The 21,258-nt window shown below is 42.4% G+C and overlaps 1 protein-coding gene across 1 annotated transcript in view; it reads left to right on the top strand.

Moving 5' to 3' along the window:
* Positions 1–5,672: 5,672 nt before the first annotated feature.
* Positions 5,673–21,258, top strand: part of plpp4 (phospholipid phosphatase 4) — a gene marked incomplete at both ends in the record, with an annotated part of 60,590 nt that continues 45,004 nt past the window's right edge. Inside the window, one exon of the mRNA XM_080781705.1 lies at positions 5,673–5,761. Within this exon, the coding sequence (XP_080637831.1) occupies positions 5,673–5,761 (89 nt within the window). The remainder of the gene's footprint in view (positions 5,762–21,258) is intronic.

The raw sequence follows: 21,258 nt of genomic DNA, 5'->3' as shown, positions 1-21,258 counted from the left end.
GTCACATTGAGGCAGACAAATAGACAGGTTTCTATGTAGGTCAGTCAGCGGAAAAAAACGAATACAAAATAAATACAAACAAAAAGACTCAACAGACAGTAACAACATTAATATAAACTGATGTTTTCCCTTGATGCATAACCTATGCGGGGAAAAATGATGAGTGTGTTAGGCCCAAAATAGCTTATATTGTATCTCAGACAGTATAATAGCAACCTGCTTCTGTAAGACGATGAGTCATGAGATCCGTGGAAACTCTTCCAACCTACACACTGTCAGTGGTGGAAAAAGAGGTGGACAAATGTTTTAGAAGTAAAAGTATTGGAAATTGTCAATACTCAAGTAAAGTACAAATTCAAAATTGTACTTAAGTACAGTACTTAAATGTACTTAGTTACTTTACACCACTGCATACTGTATATTTGTGGGGGCAATCAGGAACCCACTAGCGGCAGGGTCAGTCTGCCTACACGCACATCCATCCATCCCTCCACGATTATGGTCCCAAACACTGTCTGGATTAACAGAAGATTTGCTATGTGTCATCATATCCCCAGAGGACGACCCCTACTGATTTTGGTGACTCAGTGATCATTCCTCTATACGTAGCTATATCAGGCCAACATTTTACTAAATTAGATATCTTGAAAACTGCTGGATTGCCATGACGCTTGCTGTTAAGCTTCTGGCTCCCGTAAGGATGTCCCTGACCGATTTCATACTAATGCATGGTTGGGTGAGGTAACAAAAAAGTCATCTCGAATCGCCAACCAAATTGGAATAGTACGACATCACTCCTCTCTATATAAAAGTACTTCTTAGTTCTAATGCAGTCATTGTAGTTATTTTATTGAGTATCAAGTAGTATTTTGCTACTAATTAGACAGGCATTGTGTATAGCTTTTTTCTTTATTGATTTATTACTTTTACCCATGAGCCTTGTCATTATGTCATTATGTGTAGCATGTGGCGTGTCAAACTAGGGGGTTTTCATGACTCTGAATCCATTGCAAGCATGATGAGGTCATCACATTTGGGCACATTTGGGAAAATGGCTATGGCCAAATTTTGCCCAAGGAGCAAAACTAATGCATGGAATGGATTGAGAATCATGAAAACTCTGCAGTTTGACATGTCACATGCTACTTAAAGCATAATGACATTAAAAAAATGTTGTCTTATAGGTTGTTAATGGTAAAACCTGTGTCAATCATCTAATGTGATCCTGGGCTCTACACACCCTCCACCAACCTAGTCCCCATATATGGGAGACAAGGGGAGAGCAACGGACTTGAACTCATGCTTCCTTCATGCCTGAGCGTCCAAGTTGCTCCTTTACACCTGACAGGGGGGAGTTTCCCTGGTTGGACGTAGCGCGTGGAAGGAACACGTTATTCCAACCAGTTTCTTTCCCCTCCATCAGGCGACCCGGCTGGCCAGGGGGAGGCAGTTTAGTGTCACATTACTAATGCAATTTCTATGGCCTATATACAGCATTTGAAGTAAGGTAACAAAATTAAAAATAATAATGTAATGACAGTAAAAAGAGCGGTTCAACATAGTGCTTCTCTGGACACTGGCCATGTGGAGATGCATGTGCTTCTTTCCCAGTCACACTTGACTTATCACATTCACAGTGGTGGATAAAAACTGTACTCAATTGTTTTACTTAAGTAAAAGTACCAATACTGCAATGCAGAAGTGCTCCGTTATGAGTAAAAGTCCGGAATTCAAAATATACTTGAGAAAAGTACAAAAGTATTGACATAAAAATGTACTGGTATGAAAAGTTAATTATGCAGAATGTCCCATTTCAAATTTTCAGATGTGTACAAATCTTTTCGCGACACATTGTGAGTTTATAGATCGGCTATTTTTAAATGGTCTAAATGTATAGGGCTGAAGTGGGTACTGTAGGCTATGTTTTGTAATAACAATCAAAATCTATAAAGTCATTATAGTACACTAATGTTTTCAAAAAATTACATAAAGTACAATATTTGTCTCTGAGATGTAGTGGAGTAGAAGTATTGGAAATTGAAATTACTCAAGTCAAGTACAAATAAACCTCAAAATTATACAGTATTTCAGTAAATGTACATAGTTCTGTGATCTAGATGAAATTGAAAACGAAATTCACTTTTTGTTTTACTGCTCTAAATACGATGACATAAGGGATATTCTGATTAATAAAATGTCTTCTATATGTGGGGATATCCTTGAAATGACTATGTAAAAATGGAGATATGTTTTGCCAAAGGGACTTTCGTTGTAGCAGATTTTATCTGTCAAGCTTGGGAAAGAAGACAAAGTACTCTGTATAAATCTGAGTTGTAATATAATGAATTACCGTTATGTAATGTAAACATGCTGTAAATGCATAAATGATGTAATATAAAATATGCTGTAATTGCAATTGTGAAATGGTGTCTTATAAACCCATGAGGGTTGGGCACAAGGTGTGCATGTTATGAAAATAAACAATCATCATCATCATCATAGTTACTTTCCACCACTGCACATTCATCATCTTAAAACCAATGCATCATGCCGAATTGATGAACTATACACATTAGAACGCCTAACTGAACATATTACTCCAGTTTTAGCCTCACTGCATTGGCTTCCGGTTGTTTTTAGGATTGATTTTAAAATCTCTCAATGATCTCTCAATGGTCTCGCACCTTCCTACCTACATTACTGCCTGCCTAAATATGTCCCAAATCGCCAAGGTCTTCCACTGCTGGCCTGAATAATTGCAACTAAAGAATACGGTGAAGCAGCTTTTTTCTTCTACGGGCCGACATCGTGGAACAAACTCCCACTGTACCTTCGGCAGGAAGCCTCTGTAGACATTTTTAAAGCACAGCTCAAGACCCACTCTTGCTTTTAATTGATCTTTAATTGATTTTTTTGTTATTCATGTCCTCACTGTATTGCATTACTGCTATTATTTGTTATGTTTTATGCCTTGCTTTTCTTTTCTTTCTTTCTCCATTGCTCTGTAAAGCACTTTGAGCTGCATTTCATGTCATGAAAGGTGCTATACAAATAAAGTTTTATTATTATTATTATTATTATTAACAATCGTGTGCCATTCATGTCACGTCTATCAGTGTGACCCATGGAAGGCCTTGTAGAAAACATTTTGAGTCAGGGCTTTCAACATCTGACAGATTCCACACCATCATTAGGCCAGGCCGGCAGGGCAGGCCAGGCAGTTAATGCAAGGAGGAAGCCAGTTTTATAGAGGGCATGAAATATGCATGTGTGTCTGTGAAGTGCGAGCCAGGTTTCTCTCACAGCCTGCAGGTCCGCTCCAGTCCTGTGCTCCTTTATCACTGTCTGGCTGCAACTATTGGACCCCAGGCACCAGCTCTGTGAAACGGCTCTGATTGGACATTGGGAAAGAGCCAACAACAGTGAGAAGCACTGTGGTGGAGCCAGACAGTGTCACACAGTTACACAGTAATGCAATATAATATGTGTCAGGCTGAGTGTTCAGACTAATGCCCATATCGACATTTTGACTGATACAGTCTCTCGGGTGCGTTTAGGGGCCCCGGCCACGCATGGTGAACTTGATGATGTTGTGAACATGGTTCCATTGGGATAGCGTCTCCATGTTAATACACGAATGTGAAGCTATCTATAAAAGCACTGCGTCTCTGTCTGTACGCACGTACGTGTGTAATGCACGTAACTCAAAAACCGTTCGCCCCACCGACTTCAAATTCGATACACGCATTCCACACCCCCACAGGGAGTGCAGTGCCCGGTGTGGAGTCAGTCAGACCCACGGTTGCTCAGACACAATTTAATCTTGGGGAAGAATGTAATCTTTGTGTAGGACAAAAATACCGCTTTGCTCAGACACATTACGTAAATTCTCCATTCATTGTCAATGGGAATTGAATCTTTTTGTAGGAAGATAATACCGATTTGCTCAGACTCATCTGACTATAAATGAGCCACGTCTCTGTCTGTGTGTGTGTGTACATGGTTGTAATGCACGTAACTCAAGAACCGTTTGCCCCACCGACTTCAAATTTGGTTGTCCACAAACACCACAAAAGGCTCTGGGCAGGCTCTGCCAGTGGGCCTAATTCCAAGTGCTCTCACCTGTGCAATTTCCAGCCTCTGCCTCAGCCAATTGATTGCCATGGCAACCCCACACCTGCCAATTGATTACTTAACCAGTCCACTTTTCACAGTCAGTTTGCACTCTTTAGACACAGGCAGACAGACACAGAGATCTCCATTGCAGACAGATACAGAGATCTCCATTGCAGACAGATACAGAGATCTCCATTGCAGACAGATACAGAGATCTCCATTGCAGACAGATACAGAGATCTCCATGTTACAGACAGACAGTTAAAATGGGTGCTATATGGGTATTGCATATACATATACAGTATATGGGCACAAAAGGGACACAGACAGATAGTTAAAACGGGTGCTATCACAAGTTGACAACGGGTATTATTAGGTTCCCAAGTTGCATCGTTCTCAAGTAGACCGGTGGCCGACGGTCACGTACAGGTCTAGTGGCGTATTTTTGAGGGGCTAGTGCCCCTCAAAAAGTAAAAGATGAGTATGAGTCCTTAGTTTTCTTTCGTTTTAGTGATTATAGCTACTTTTGACATGGGGCGCGGGCATTCGAACATGGGGGTAACGAAATTTTTAACGAAATTTTATGGTGATTTATTTTGTATTATTTACTATAGTCCTACTAGACCCCAAGCAATTACATTTGGCCACAAAAGATGACGGGATCTATTGCATGTGTGCAGGGTGAGGTGACAAATTGACATATTGAGCCTATAGGACACATGTAGGCCTATATGGCACCCCTCCCCCCCAGTATCCCCTAATATCAAATGCCCCCGCCCCCCTGTCAAAAATAGCTAAAATCAAAAAAACGAAAGTAAGCGGCAAATGAAAAATAATTAACACTCATCATCCTTTACTTTATCTAATAACAACCTAAAACACGAACCTTGGTTGAAAAGAACAAAATTGTCCTTTTTTACAAAATAAAAAGTCAAGACAGACAAATTGTTCTCAAACTGGAGCGTGGGAGCGAGAGAGAGGAGAGAGAGAGAGAGAGGGAGGAGAGAGAGAGAGAGAGAGAGAGAGAGAGAGGGAGGAGAGAGAGAGGGGGGGAGGAGAGAGAGAGAGAGAGAGAGAGAGAATTCAGGCAGGCCCACTCTCACACGGACACGCTCGGCATCTTTCTCTCCTCGCCGTGCGTGCTGCTTTACTTCCACGCTACTAAACAACGCACAGGTCTCTGATTCCTTGTGGGACGTCGTCTTGTGGTGCGTATACGCAGCAGCATGCTCCACTGCTCCCCTGATTGGAGTCCAAACGAGTATAGTCTAATTAAAGCAACGGGTGAAGGTAACTTTGATTAAGGGAGAAACTGAGGGAAAAAAACATCTGTCAGCAGCACCATGAGGCTGCGATAAACAAAGTCGCCCTGGGGTTGAGCGAGACCGAGCCGCGGCGGACGAACGAACGGGCGAAGAAGGGGCGACGTACGGCGTGAGAAGAATCCGCTTCAGGTGACGGTCACTTGCACGGTGGATTACAAAGTGAACAGGACTTGGAACTGACCGCTTCCCTTGTTTATTCAACTTCACTGGTTGTGTCGAGCACGGAGAGCCATGAATATTCCGCCCCCTGACCGCAGGAAAAACATGAGAGCACTGGCTTTGGAGATTGGCATCCGAGTTCTGCTCTTCGGAGTTTTTGTGTGAGTATAACCAATCCTATATCGAGTTTCATTATCAGACATTATCTTTCCTGTTTGGCAAATTAGCTAATTCTGTTAAAGTGATTAAGATTGTGCAGCTCTGTTAAGTCCGCACAGGTTCATTGGTCCGCTGTGTGGTGCTGAAAGAACAGCTCCCGTTCTCACTTCGCAGTTCAGAACCATGGATAGAGATCCTAACAGGTTGCATTGACAAAGAAGTAGGCCTATTTAAAGTTAACGGGGAAAACCCCATTTAACAGCTGTTTCGGGAAGACTAATATAAGTGTTTGTGATATTGTGCTCGAGTGTGTGCTTGATGACAAAAAGAGAAATCAACTGAAATTAAAACCCATTTTAAAACACTTCGGGAAGCTTCGGTTGCCACATACAATCCCGAGCATGAAATAGACTAAACACAAACTGTTATAATGGGGAAATGAATTATTAATTTGTTGCGTGACCTGGGAGTTATCAAATCTCGTTTGCTTCATGATTACCTCAATTGTTTTTCTGCTTGACATGATCCAAGGAGCCCCGGGATCGACTTAATTGTTCTCTATGAAATGACTCAATTCGGTGCAGTTTTGTTATCGTCTTTGAGGTGATTTGGAGAGCATGCAGCCTGCAGCCCTATACATCTCTTATCATTAACATCTGTCCTTGGGCTAAGTGGCCAGCATCGGGCTGATGTAAAAACCCGTTGTAGAGTGGACAAAGATTGTGTTCAAGGTAATGAATGTATAAAATAATGAAATATGTCAGTGAGAATCTGTCATGATATTAAAGCATGTACTCTTGACGTACGCGCGCGCGCGCACACACACACACACACACACACACACACACACACACACACACACACACACACACACGTGTCGTGCATCTATGCTAGCCTACTGCATGTGTGAATTCCAGGCACCGTACCGTATGATGAAGCACTTTTTTATCGTTCTATCAACTGACTGCAGCAGTCTGCCAGCATTGTGCCGGTTGCCTCCCCTGTCAGAGGGACTGTATAATGAATTGAATTTAACCGCCCAGCGGCCTGCAGCACACTGTCTGCACGCTAAACCTAATAAACTACGTGGGAGTCTCCCATTGGCAGACTTAATCTTCTCAGGAACCTGTCTCTGTTTTGAGAGCACTCACATTCAATCATAATAATTAGGAGCATCACCAAGCCATCTTCAACTTGATTATGGATTGCATAAGTGGCCGCTCATGCCTTGAATTCTTTTATAGAGACGCACAGCTCAATGTGCACACACACACACACACACACACACACACACACACACACACACACACACACACACACACACACACACACACACACACACACACACACACACACACACACACACACACACACACACACACACAGAGTGTGCATGATTTCCCCCTTGTAGGGTGCCAGTAATAAACACATGACACATATCCCTACCTCTCAGATAGACTACAATGCAGATCGACTGCAATGTCAATATGGGTCCACAACACCTGCGATTCAGTTCATGTAGGGCATTGTAGGCTATCTATTATTTACTGTGCAAACGCAATGAACGTCAGACATGCCCATTGCTGAAAATAAGTTACATTCTGAGCCATCAGTGACTTGGGAAATGTGGACCCAAAGAGGGATTAAGGGCTACATCTTGCCTATTTTGAAACCTTTTAAAATAGTTCAAATAGCAGATCTACAAGCTCACACTTTGTATATAGTTGAACATTTGAAAATGTTTTTTGAGCCACCGGGGTAGAGTGGCTGGATGGTAACCGCAAGGTTGCCTGTTCGAACCCGGGCTAACCCAGAGTTAGTGTCGAAGTGTACAGTACTTGAGCAAGACACTGAAGCCCAAATTGCTCCTGATGTGCTGGTTGGTGCCTTGCATGGTTTCCGCCGCCATCGCTGAATGTGTGTGTGAATGGGTGAATTGATGCACAATCTATGTAAAGCGCCTTGGATAAAAATTCACCATTTTCAAAATTGTAAGGCGTAAGGGGTGGTGTAAGATATAGGGCCCTTACAAACCCCAGAATGAAATAGACAGTAATATCATAGGCTTTAGTTGAATTACAACTCCTTGAAGACGGCACTAATTACTGCTTGGAAGAAGCTGAGTTTGTGTTCACATGAGAGACAGTAGCTTTCTGGCCTGGAGGGATATAGCAGTTACTGTATCTGCTCCTGTCTCACCTTAGATCCCAGGACCAAGTCAACATAATTGGGGTTAGGTGATCCTTGTTACTGCAGAGTACGCAGGGGAAAATACTGTAATACAAATAAAAATAACGAAAAAAAGACCTTCACTGGTATCTGTAAGGACATTTCTGACTCTGTGTTTTTCTTGATGATGATGATGATGATGATGATGATGATGATGACTATAAATCATCATAGGAAAATGCTGTTATCATCATAGGAAAATTCAGTTATCTGTGCATCTGTGTTTACAAATAAAAATGCCTGGCCTAAAAACCTTGCAACTCCCCTGCTATGATCTGCTAGTTTTATTGTCCACAGTCATACTTCATTGGGAGAAAACAATATACTGTAGTGGGAATGCTCAGTTTTCTGTTCACATTCACTTGTAAGTTCAAACAAGCTAAAACGAGTGAAGGGATTTTTTGTGAGAGCTGAGAGCCAGGTGCGAGAGCTCATATTTGTGCATTTGAGATAGGAGAACTATCTTGTCGGACAGCACAGATTGTTCAAAGTCAGGACTTGAAACAAGGGGTGCTAAAATGAGTGAAGGGATTTTTTTTGTGAGAGCTGAGAGCTCATATTTGTGCATTTGAGATTGGAGAACTATCTTGTCGGAGAGCACAGATTGTTCAAAGGCATAAATGGGCCAGCTTTTATGTGTACGTTTTTCTGGATCAAACATGGTTTGATCTATGCTGTCTTTTGTATAGGTATATTGTCATTGGACCTCTGATGATTGACATATACACAGTGCACACCAATTGTTTTACTCTTTCGTGAAAGAAAATGGTTTCCCTTTGTTGTGGAATTTTGGAAAGGAAGACACTATATAGTATAGTGCATCCATCCGTGACAGTCAGAAGCCCAGAGCCAAACCCCAAAAGGTTTCAGTCCAGCTACCGTCTCTCCATCTCCACTACAGAGTTCTCTGTCATGTCCGTACCACTCTCATCCGTTTCTCTCCACTCTCCCCACTCTCTCTTCCCGCTCTCTCCACAGGAGAGACCTTCAGAGAACTATAGTTCTGTTTGTATGGAACCAAATCAAAATGAGCAGCACACTGAAGAGTATTATGCATTATTCATTTTCTGTCAGAGGAGACCTATAGGAATATCAAACAGGTTGTTTTTTTTTGTTAAAAATGTGTACCTGTGTGCTGATCTTAACAATGAGCTGACCTTAACAATGAGCTATAATATGCAGCTGGGTGCTGCTATTGTGCATGTTAGCTCACTGGAAACACTTTGCTACACCAGTGAGTCTCAAAGTGTCCTTGAATTGGTTCCACATGGCCCCGTATGGGTGTGTAACTCTGAGAGTGTACAAATGGTTCCAATTTGTACACTCTCAGAGTTATGGGGCTCCTTGAAATAAAAATGAGAACCACAGTAACCACTGCACACTAAATGGAACAGAGCCTTAATTAGTGTCATTGGTAAAGGAGGTAGGGAAGTGGCCCGGGAAGTATAGGAAGAGTTATTCTGTGTGCATAGAGCCCATTGGCCAAATGCGTGGCGTTAGCTTAACTGTGCACTATATCACCCCTCTGTGTCACATGGTGACCACCAGTGTTGTGACTAACTAGTTACTAACGAGTTGCTTTACGTAACGCAACTACTTTTTGTGGTAACTATTAAGGCAACTAGTTAACCCTTTCCCAATCAGCAATGCCATTGCAGTTACTGTGTTTTCAATGGGTGAGTTAGTAGTTACCCACGTTACGTAATGCGATCCAAAAGAACCGTCTCCTCCTCCTGCCAGTGCGGAGTCTGTCATGTAAACTGACATGGTGTGCTGAGTGCGCTCCCAGAGTGAAACACATTCCACATGAGAAAGAAAAAGTGGCTTCAACAGGGCATAACCATCATAACGATGAGGGTTATGCCCTGTTATGTTAGGGTATCATTCCAGGGTAAGCCAATCAGACACAGAGTTGGGCGGGTCTTGGAATGCCTTTTCCATTAGGAAAATACATGCACGCACGCACACACACATGCGCACACGCACACGCACACGCACACACACACACACACACACACACACACACACACACACACACACACACACACACACACACACACACACACACACAGCGGTCAAATGTAAACTGTGTATGTATTGTTGTGTTCTATTGTTGCACTACAATCAATGATATGGACTACATAACCATATCATTAGACTGGATATTGTCTGTGATTTTGGGTATTGTACTAAGTGCTCTTTCCCTGTTATTTTCCTCTGTATTGGCAAGCAGAGCTTAAAACCAACCACAACGGAGCAGTGACATTAGGGAATATTTTTTCCTTGAAAACAATGTCTGAATTGGAACATCTTTAGTTAAGTTTAGTAACTAATTTAGTAACTAGTAAAGCAATTAGTTACGTTTTCAGACTAGTAACTATAACTAATTATTTTTTTTAAGTAATTAACAACACTGGTGATCACAGAATAGAAAGCATGCAGTAAGTCTCCATGCACCACCAGAGAGTAAAACAAAACTTTCAATCTAAATGTAAATCAGTATATGTGACATTTAACAACAGAATGAACACACAAAAAAAATAATAAAAAAGAAAATGGAGCGAAAACAGGGTAGAAGGATCAAATAACTTTTCATCTAATCATCATAAAGATAGGATATGACACATTGGTGCTATTTCACTTTTGCGTGAAGTCCGCAGCAAAAACAAGCAAGGGCTTACTTAACCTTATAGACATACACTGTACCAAGATGTCATTCATTCCTTCAGCACCTGTGAGGCACTCCTCCTGAAATAAGTCCACACACTCAGTGTTGAAGCTGCCACCTTGACATTTCATGGCATGTGATGGATGGCTGTATATTCTAAAAAGCACAGAAATGTAAGGTGTTTATTGGAAGGAGAAAGGGAGATAAATATTACGTATAACAACTGCGGTAGAAGAGAGATAGACAGTCATACGGAATAAGGCGCATCGATCCATGTTTTGAGATTTGACCAATTGAGAGTGGATAGGCGACTGTAGCAGCAGCAGACAAAGAGGAAACCCTTGAACTCATTTCAAATGCTCATAGAGCAGTCTTGTAAGACGAAGGTTGTCGTTTTACTGACACAGAAACAAAAGAGTCTACACAGTGACAGGAAGGACAATGCGCATGCACGCACGCACGTCGCACGCATGCACACGCGCACACGTCGATATGAACTGCATAGCTGAAAGCCTTAGAAAGTCTCCAAAAGCCTTTGGAGATGCTACGACTGAGGCAACAGAGTGTCAGGCCTTAGAGGGATTGTTAAGCGCAAGCTTTGAGGACAGGTCTCTTAAATATTTTATTTGGAAGGTTAATGTTTGTGGTCGCTGGTTCTTCATTTATTGTCAATGAATACTGCAAGTGTAAAACAACTACCATACCTTCAACCCTTAATTAATACCTTCTGTCTCAATTAATTTCACCATTAAATCATCACAGAGAAACATTGTGCTGGACACAATATTTGAGTTCTCCCAAAAGTACCTAAAATAGCACCTCTCGAAAAGTAACCATGCCTATGAACATATAGCGTTCTGTTGAAACTCAAAACTGATGCTATATAGACTATAGAGCGTCACAGTCCCGCCCCCTTTCATGACGACGACAGGCCCGGGAAATAATTCCCCATTCATTTTCCCCATAGACATTTCAAAAAGTATGTAATTAAATACCTTTGAAGCCTCGTACAAAGCCAACTGGAGTTGTGACAAATCATGACAACACCATTTTTTGTGCCGAAGAAAAAACGGCAGGTTACAAAACATATGGTGTTTCAAAATATGGTGTTTGTTGTCATGATCGAGTTGGCTTTAAAGGTATTTAAATGTCTATGGGAAAAATTAATAGGGAATTATTTCCTGGGCCTGTCGTCGTCATGAAAGGGGGCGGGACTGCGACGCAGTGTGCTGCTGACCACTTACAGTAATTGCAACGTTCAAAATGTAGCTCCAGGATCTGTATTGAATTAATCTATAATCACTATATATTCACATTCAATTGAAAACCAGAAGTATCGTCGATAAAACTACACCTCCCTTGTAACAGTGCCAGTTCATTTTCAGTTCAGTCTGTCTCCTGTCTTCTAGGATTTGCTTCCATGGATTGCTTATGGCAAACGCTAAGCGACTCGTCTCTATCTGTTGTAATCGGCTCATTTGGCAGCTGTGTGGCAGTGATGCTCTCTCTCTCACTCTCCCTCTCCCTCTTTGTATTTGTAATTCCTCAGCTTGACAGCCTGCGATTCGAGGAGTGAATCACACATCATCCAATCGCTGACCCTCATTATCTTGGAGATGTGGAAAAGTTTGAGTGACTGACTTGTTGTTGAAGAGAAGGGTGTGCATGACTTCAGAAAGGCTGTTTATGCAAACTTTTGAGGGGTATGACTACTGTGAGTTGTAATGTTTTACTATACTGTAGTTTAGCTACACTACAGACCTCAGAGTAGAGACTGCAGATGGAACATTTGTTGCAGTACTAATTGGCTTTTGTAAGATGACATGGCCCCAGGTAGCTACAGTTGCTGACAGCTACTGTAGCATGTCAAAATGCAAGCGATGCTGATAGTAGCTTGAGAAGAGTTGCCTGTTTCAATGAAGCCACATCAAGTATTGTTGTTGTTTTCTTTCTGTTTGGATGTTGGGCAACGTGTTGAAGTATGTGACTTTCTGATGCACAGATGCACATACTATAGAGATCCAACACAGAGAGACACAGCAAAAGCATATTGGGTGTATGAGAAAGTGCGTAGTAAGTGCGTAGTAAGATAGAGGATCGAGGAATGTACGGTACTATATCAGAAATAAGGTGCAAGATAAGCCGAGGAGTTGGTAAGTGATATTTAACTGGAAAGGTGGATAGAGATGTTTTAATGGGTGCGGCATGGAAGAGATGCATGGTATCAGGTATCAACGTGTGATATTTGAATGAAGGACAGGAGAAGAGAGATACTGTAGGTGGGGGTAGAATACAACAGACAGAAAGGGAATGAGAAACACAACAGAAACAGAGAGACCATGAAAGTCTGCAGATGCTGTGAGAGTGATGAGAGTAACTGTAAAGGCATCACAGGGCAAGCAGGGAGGGATCAGGATGTCTCTACAGTCTACACTAAACAGCCCTGACATTCAACATCCAGATCCTGTCCTATCAGCGCATTACAGTACATCCATCTCCCCATGTCTTCACTGTCTGCCATCTCTAGTGCAAGCCACCTCTTTGTACCCCGATATTCCCTGGAGCATTCACTTTACTGTTTATGTCATTCTCCTGGTGTCCTCTCCATCCTGGTCTAAAATAAAAGCAGTCTACACCCTGGTTCAAGCTCCAAAAATCAAATTTATTGGAACTGCCAACTAAAATCCTGTTGGATGTCTGTTTATGCCCAGCACACGGCATTATAATCTTTGGATGTGCGTGCATGACTTATTAATCAAATGGACCCTTACGGGTCTATTTGGTTATCTGTACGGTCTCTGAATAAAAATGAACAGTCAGGACTTTACAGCTATAGGCTGTATAAGAGCAGAGCCACCCGGGAGGCAATATCTGTAGGCAGTTGTTCTGATTGCTGTTGGGCTTTGAGGTAGCAACCCTCCTAACCTGTTTGTGCAGAGAGATGCACAGGAGTTAAAGCTTACACCAGCTGTAGTTCATCCTGTCATATATCGTTGACAGTGACTTTTATAAGAATGCTTTCAAAATAGACCTGTGGTAACTTGCTTACTGACCGAAACAGCCTGCATGTTTATACACACACACACACACACACACACAAAGGAACAAGGTGACACCCACATGTTAGAGATGTATAATAAGATGGGACAGAGAATCAGGGAAAACGGTGAGTGAGAGACAGCAGAGAGACAAGGGGGAACCTAGGCGCTCTGCCTGGGACGAAGGCCTCAATATGCTGTAACTGTATGGAACGATAATATCTGTAACCTCATGTAAAGCTGACCAATAAATGGAAAGAAGGATATGTGCCTGCTTGGATCTCCTATTCATTTCAACAGCAACTTCAACAAAGGAATTAGGTAAAATCTCCAAAGAACCCTGTAAGAACTTGCCCGACTTGGATTTAGTTACATCACTGTACAGCCCACAGTCTTGTTACACTTACGGACATTAATGGTATTTGCTGGATCAGCCAAAACAATGTAAGTTATCATTATATGGTCAAAATACAACTAGATACATAAAGTAATGATTTTTAACAAATTCATATTCTAAATTAACCATTACATTTCCACTTACACATTCACAAACGTACAGCTATTGTTATCTTCTCCTATGAATTCCCCTGCTTTCCAATCAACTTGTGTTTACTGATGCATTTGCACAGTCATTGCTTTGAACTAATTACACCATGTCTAAGCTGCTATGAATGTTTCATGGCAAGCAGCCTGCAGATAGAAATGAGCCTTTTTTGTGATCAAAATCATTCATGTTTCCACCCAAATCTAATAATGTGAGGAATGCGGCCTTACCCCCTGATGTCGATGTAGGCTATTTGGATATCATTAATGAGCGGTATAATGAATAGAAAATCAACAGTACATCATATTTGGAACAGTTGCACTCTACCCCCCACCATCCTCTGTTCCCATTCCCCTCCCATGGCTCCCATTACACTGTGAAATGGAGAATTTTAATCAGATGCTGTTTATGGGGGTTCACTTAATCAAATTACAGTCACTGGGGAAACTTGTGTGGTATCTGTGGTATCATTACTGTACAATACATCAATCAATGCACTCACAGTCAAGAGGATTTACAGTCAAGAGGATCAGTGAAGGTTATCTTTAAATAGATTATCATAATGTTTAACTGTGAGTTTAACTCACAGATGAAGAACAAACCCCAAAACAATACAATATGGCAACTCATATGTAATAATCCTGTTTTAGGATTTGTTTTACCTCTCAGGAGTCTTACATAACTAGCCGACTGAAAAGACAAATATGATAATTTTAATGAACAACAACATGCAAAATAGTGTATTGCACAACATTGAAAATGAATGGTACTTTAGGCTACCTTACTGGCCTACCGGCATGTGCACCTAAGCCTCTCCAATTGATCCAGAATGCCGCAGCACGCTTGGTCTTCAACCAGCCAAAATTCCCCCCGCTTATCTGCTCCCTCCCTTGGCTGTCGGTTACTGCCCGCACAGAGTACAAAACTCTGATGCTGGCCTTCAAAGCAACCAGGTATGGAACCCCCATATTGATTGATTGATTGAATAGTTTATTAGACATAAATGTAAAAACAGCAACAGAGTACAGTCAAACACACACAATGGATAGCACCAAAAAAAAGTCCTTGTGGTCTTTTTTCCATTTAGGCCCTATGCAATCAATTCATGACATGAAGAATAACAATACGATCCATCCACCCATCTTCTCACCAGGTCTGCCCCGGGTCTCCTCCCAGTGGGACGTGCCTCGAGGTCCTCAAGGCACGTCCCACTGGGAGGAGATCCCGGGCTGGCATCCTAACCAGATGCCCGAACCACCTAAGCTGGCTCCTTTCCAGGCGAAGAAGCAGCGACTCTCTGAACTCACCATATCTCTAAGGGAGATTCCAGCCACCCGACAAAGAAAACTCATTTCGGCCGCTTGTATTCATGACCTTATTCTTTCGGTCATGACCCATACTTCATGACGTGAGAGTAGGAACGAAGATTACTCGGTAGACAGAGAGCTTTGCCCTCTGGCTCAGCTCTCTTTTCGCCACAACAGTGCAGTACAGCGACTGCAATACTGCCCCTGCCGCTCCGATTCTCCAGCTGATCTCCTTCTCCATTCTCCACTCACTCGTGGACAAGACCCCGAGATACTTGAACTCCTTCACCTAGGGTAATGCCTCATTCCCTACCCGGACTGTTGTTATTCAATATCATCAATAACAAAAAAACAATATAATTTCAGGAAAAAATATGTACAGAGTGTGGAAAAATGAAGAGGGAAGGATCATTTCCTCTCCCTTGGGCCTGTGAAAGGTGGATTTTCAGGGCTGTTTTAAAAGATGTAGGTGATCTGCATTTTTGGGGGAATCATGGGTCGGGGCATTCCACACCTGGGTGGCAGTGCTGTAGAAGGAGAATTTACCCATATTTGTTTTAAAAGTGGGTGGTACCAGATAGTTGTTCACACTCCCACTATAGTACTGTGGCTGTGGGTGTCACTCACATTTTTGAGGTAGTTAGTCTGGTATGCAGGTATAGGAATTGAGGGCAATGCTGCATTTACAATTTTGAATGTCAAACCCATTTTCAATTGCTTAACTCTGTCTTCTACCCGGAGCCAGTTTAGACTAGCAAGATGGGTTGGAGAAAGGTGGGTCATGGGCCCCAGGCCGAGAAGTAGTCGATTCAGTTTGTTTTGAGTGGTTTGAAGCTTAGCCTTATCTTTAAAGTCTGATCCAACCCTACAATCCTCCCACCGCTCGCTCAGATCAGCCAACACAGGGAGGCTGGCAGAACCCTCACTAAAACAGCCGGCACACGTCCCAGACGGCAGACGATTCTCCCTTCTGGCTCCAAAACTATGGAATGCACTTCCCATTGCAATCAGAAGTGCAGACTCAATACCAATCTTCCGCCGTAGTCTGAAAACTCATCCCTTCAGACTCCATCTTAGCCCATAGCACTGCACTATAGCCTCGACGACCTTACTTTATAATTTAGATACCTTTTTTATTTTTTACAGTATGTAGACATAGCACTCTATACTAGTCAAGTATATACTCATAGTTTCATTGTACAGACATTCCACTGTTAGACGGTTCTTAGCTTGCTTATGATCCTTAATGACTATTTCTATGTATTACCATGTGTTGTTCTTGCTTACTGCAAGTCGCTAAGAGCGATTTCTAAATGTCTAAATTGTAAATTGTCTTGGAAGACTATAATAAACTTTAGGATAGTAACTATTTTATGCAGATGGTAAATGCTTTGGTGTTAATTATCACCATATGGTTTTGCTCGTTACTTTTTAATTATTCTCCAGAATGGTGCATTCTTAGAGTGGAACTCCACTACGGTGCACGATACAAATATAGAACTGTAGCTACTCGCTATAATGCGATGAGTAATTATTCTATAAGACGGATCAAGTGTATAAAGATGGCTCTTTGAATGGTGGCTGGTGTTCAGTAGCAGCAGGACAGACTGCTGAAAGAAACCCAGCAGCAGCAGACGAATGGTGGTGGTGACAGAAGCTGCCAAGTCGCAGCACTCGCTCTACCAATTTACTCATCGTTGTGTCTTTGTGTCACGCCCATTCTATTCTTGGACTTCCATTTCTCTCCCTCTCCTTGCTTTCCCCATTCTCTCTCGCTGACCCACGCACCACACGCGCACACACGCACACACACACACACACACACACACACACACACATTTATAAAATACATTATCAAGGACACAAATATTTTCAGTTGCTTCTGATATACTACGCACTTGAAACATCACGTGTCTCAGTGCTTGAGTCCAAACAAGCCCTAAATGTACAGAATATAGGCAACACATGAACTTATTCACAGCCAACATTGGTCACTTCAGTCTGTCATATTAGCACACACACACACACACACACACACACACACACACACACACACACACACACACACACACACACACACACACACACACACACACACACACACACACACACACACACACACACACACACACACACACACACACACACACACACACACCTTCCTCCGGTGTGTCTCCTTGAGCCGATACCACTCTTGTCACTGTTACAAAATGAGGAATAGAGGAGATGAAAGGAACCGTCCTGACTTTGTTGTGCCTTGGCCCAAATGTATTGCTAATACAAGCTGACGCTGTCTGAAGTTAACCATACTCGTGGGATGTCTTTGCATGTGTGTGTGTGTGTGTGTGTGTGTGTGTGTGTGTGTGTGTGTGTGTGTGTGCGTGCGTGTGTATGTGCATGCATGGGTGTGTGCGCAGATATGTGTGTCCATCCAAAGGCAGGACATTGACATTGGTTTGCTGTCAAATATAAAAACTTTGTTTGCATGTGTGTGTGTTAGAGAGAGAGAGAGAGAGAGAGAGAGAGATAAAGAGAGAGAGAGAGAGAGACAGAGAGAGAGAGACACCCTAGAGATGAACATGTTGTTCCCAAGCCATGGGGTCTTGCTGTCAAACCAAACTACTTTGTGATTCAATTCTGCAGACAGCCCTGCATGTGCAGACTGATAGGAGAGACTTCCAAAACTTTTCCCACCAAGGACAGCTAAGGGAAAGTAATTAAAGTATAGTCTTAAGGTCAGTGATGAACGCACACGTTGTCGCATGTATCAAGGACAGGTCTGCTACAGATCTGCTGAAGAGGGGCACGACAACGCAAGTGTAAACAGAATGCTAAACAGAATCCAGGTCTGTTGAGTCCCGGGCGTGTGCACGAAACAAGCACGCAAAACAAACTCACGGGACCGCGCTCACGTAAATACGCTTGCGATGTCGCCCCTCGACTTCTCCATGCGTACAGAAAAAAGAAACTGCAGGTCTCATTGAAAATGAACTATAGGCGCGTTTGAAAGGCCCTTTAAAGAGGAGTATCCCTGTGCTCATTGCCTAAATATCAAGTGCACGTTTACTGTACGCATACATACATACATACTGTACTGCAGAGGTATTCAACTGGTGGCCCCCCTAGTGGCCCCTGGAAGAATAAATGTGTGTGTGTGTGTGTGTGTGTGTGTGTGTGTGTGTGTGTGTGTGTGTGTGTGTGTGTGTGTGTGGTGTGTTTCCAGCTGGTGCTCGTTGATGCTTGTTAACATCAAGGCAATTAATACAGTATAGGTCTACATCTATACAAAGGTAGCATATACCTGCATAGACATATATTATCCTGCTCATTACTATATATTAGATTAGGCCCTCGGCCTAATCTAGTTGAATACCCCTGCTTTACTGTATGCATGTATAATGGAGTGGAGGATACATAAGGGCCAAATAGAACATAGCAGGGCGGCCATGTTGTGGTTCCACAGATAGAAAGCCCATACATTTTCCCCATACTATGATTTCAGAAAATATGCATATAAATTATTTAAGGCAGGAACCTAGCGATCCAGGCTCGTGGTGAATCATGACCATAAAACATTTTATTCCGTTTCAAAACATATTTGAATTTTTAATGATATACTATATTTAATAAATACCCTTTTCCGCGGCTTTCTTAATATTAGTTTGACACAGAATCAAATGTTTTATGGTCATGATTCACCAGGAGCCTGGGTGGCTTGAGCATAAGTAAATAAGTAAGTAAGTAAGTAAACTTTGTTATCCTGTGTAGGAATTTGTCCTCTGCATTTGACCCCGATAAGTAAGTAAGTTAAACTTTGTTATCCCGTGGAGGAATTTGTCCTCTGCATCTGACCCATCTATCTACTAGGAGAGGTGAACATCCACAGTGCAGCACGCGCAGGGACCAACGCTAATTGTAATGCCAGTATTGGTCAAGGGCATCAGCAAGAATATGTACAGTATCTATCTCGCATGCTGCATGCATGCCTTTTGGTAAGAGTATTGGTGTATGTCTGTGTGTGTGTACGTGCATGCGTGAGTGTGCGTGCGCATACACAACTATTGGCTGCCTCCGTGAACACGAACACACACTCCCTCACTGTGGACATAACCATAGAGGTCAGTTGTTTGGGCTGCACATTAAAATGTGTATGCCTGAGAGCTTGTTTTATAATTATATTATGCTTCAGAATTCAGCGAGGAGCGGTATGATAGCCAGCAGATTTAACCTCGCATGACCTACTGTAGAACTCTCTGAGTTATAGGCCTAGTGTTCTTCCAGCTTATAGTGTATGGTTTTACAATACATCATGGGGTTATTTAAATTTAAGCTATGACTTTATACTGGCTTTGTTACAATTACCCCATTCTGGGCGGGAACCCCTTTTGGTGTTTATACTTTAGCTATTGAAAAATAGCAGATCTACAAGCTCATAGCGTGTTACTTGGTGAAATGTGAAAAATCGTGAAAATGTGGCACAAATCTTTGAATATATATTCTTTCAGAGTGAGCGTTTTTAACTCAAATCTTTGTTTCTTGGGGGGTCCCTGGAACTACATATTTTCAGATGGGGGTCGGCGGCCAATTACATATTTTTTGCGGGTCCTTGACATGAAAATGTTTGAGAACGCCATAGGATTTCATTTGTAGAATCGTACTCAGGTCTAAATGGGTTATTAATAAAGAGTTGTGATGTAATGTAACCGCTGTAACTGAAGGTGAGCTACGTACTCCAAGTCATGCGCTGATTACCCAGCATGCTCAGCGAATGACCAACTAGGAGCTATTGCACAATTGCAAGGCCTGCTGGGAAATCATCCTAACACAACGGCTGTGAGTTAGCAATGTTTCCTGCTGTTTCCCCCCCCGCGCTGCGCTTCCGTGATTCCCCCAGTGCCTCTACAATATGTCTCTTGGTCGTGTCTGGCTAGGTTCCGGCCACTGCATCTCCCCTGCTTGTTGCAAAACGACAGCCCCATGACCTTTTTCGAAAGTGTCCCGAGGCTTTTATCACAACTCTGAATATTCATATTAGCACCCTGTTCAGCCAAATCTCCCCAATCTCCACCAGGCCGAAGGCATGGGGAGAGAGTATGTTTTGCACTCCATTTTCCAGAGCGGCCTGTTATAGCGCCACCAGGAAAATACATTTTCTGATATTACTGCAAATCGTTACACAGTATCTCTATAGTCATGTGTTCAAGACAGATCTATCCGATATTTCAGATTCCATCGTAATTGGCTAACATTGGCTTTCAAAGTTTGCAGGATTGGCCCGTTTTGAACCAAAAGCCTCAAATCATGAACACAGCGTGCGATTTTCGTGAAATCTTTCACGGACTGTCCTACTAGGCTGAAGAATATATCCCACCCTTTTCACATTGGCCTGTTATAGCGCCACCAACAGGTGATTTTTTGGAACAAAATGGCTCAAATCATCCAATTGCCATCCAAGGTGTGAGAAGAAATGGCACCCTTTTCACATTGGCCTATTGTAGCACCACCAGGAGGCCACAACCTGACCTGCCCTGGTGGAGACCTGTGGCCCGAGGGGCACTTTATCTAGTTTGGTTCTGTAATGCACCCATTTCAATTGGCCAGTGTTAAAGGTTAATTATACAATGAGAACGAAATTGATCCTGCATTTTTGTCCCTAACGCCCTTGTCGGGGGATATGAGTGACAGGGAGAGAATGACATTTCTCTCTTTTTCT

The sequence above is a fragment of the Protomyctophum bolini genome, assembly GCF_963924005.1.
Source record: "Protomyctophum bolini genome assembly, chromosome: 14".
Classification (NCBI taxonomy): Eukaryota; Metazoa; Chordata; class Actinopteri; order Myctophiformes; family Myctophidae; genus Protomyctophum; species Protomyctophum bolini.
This window is presented reverse-complemented; position numbering and strand designations above follow the sequence as displayed.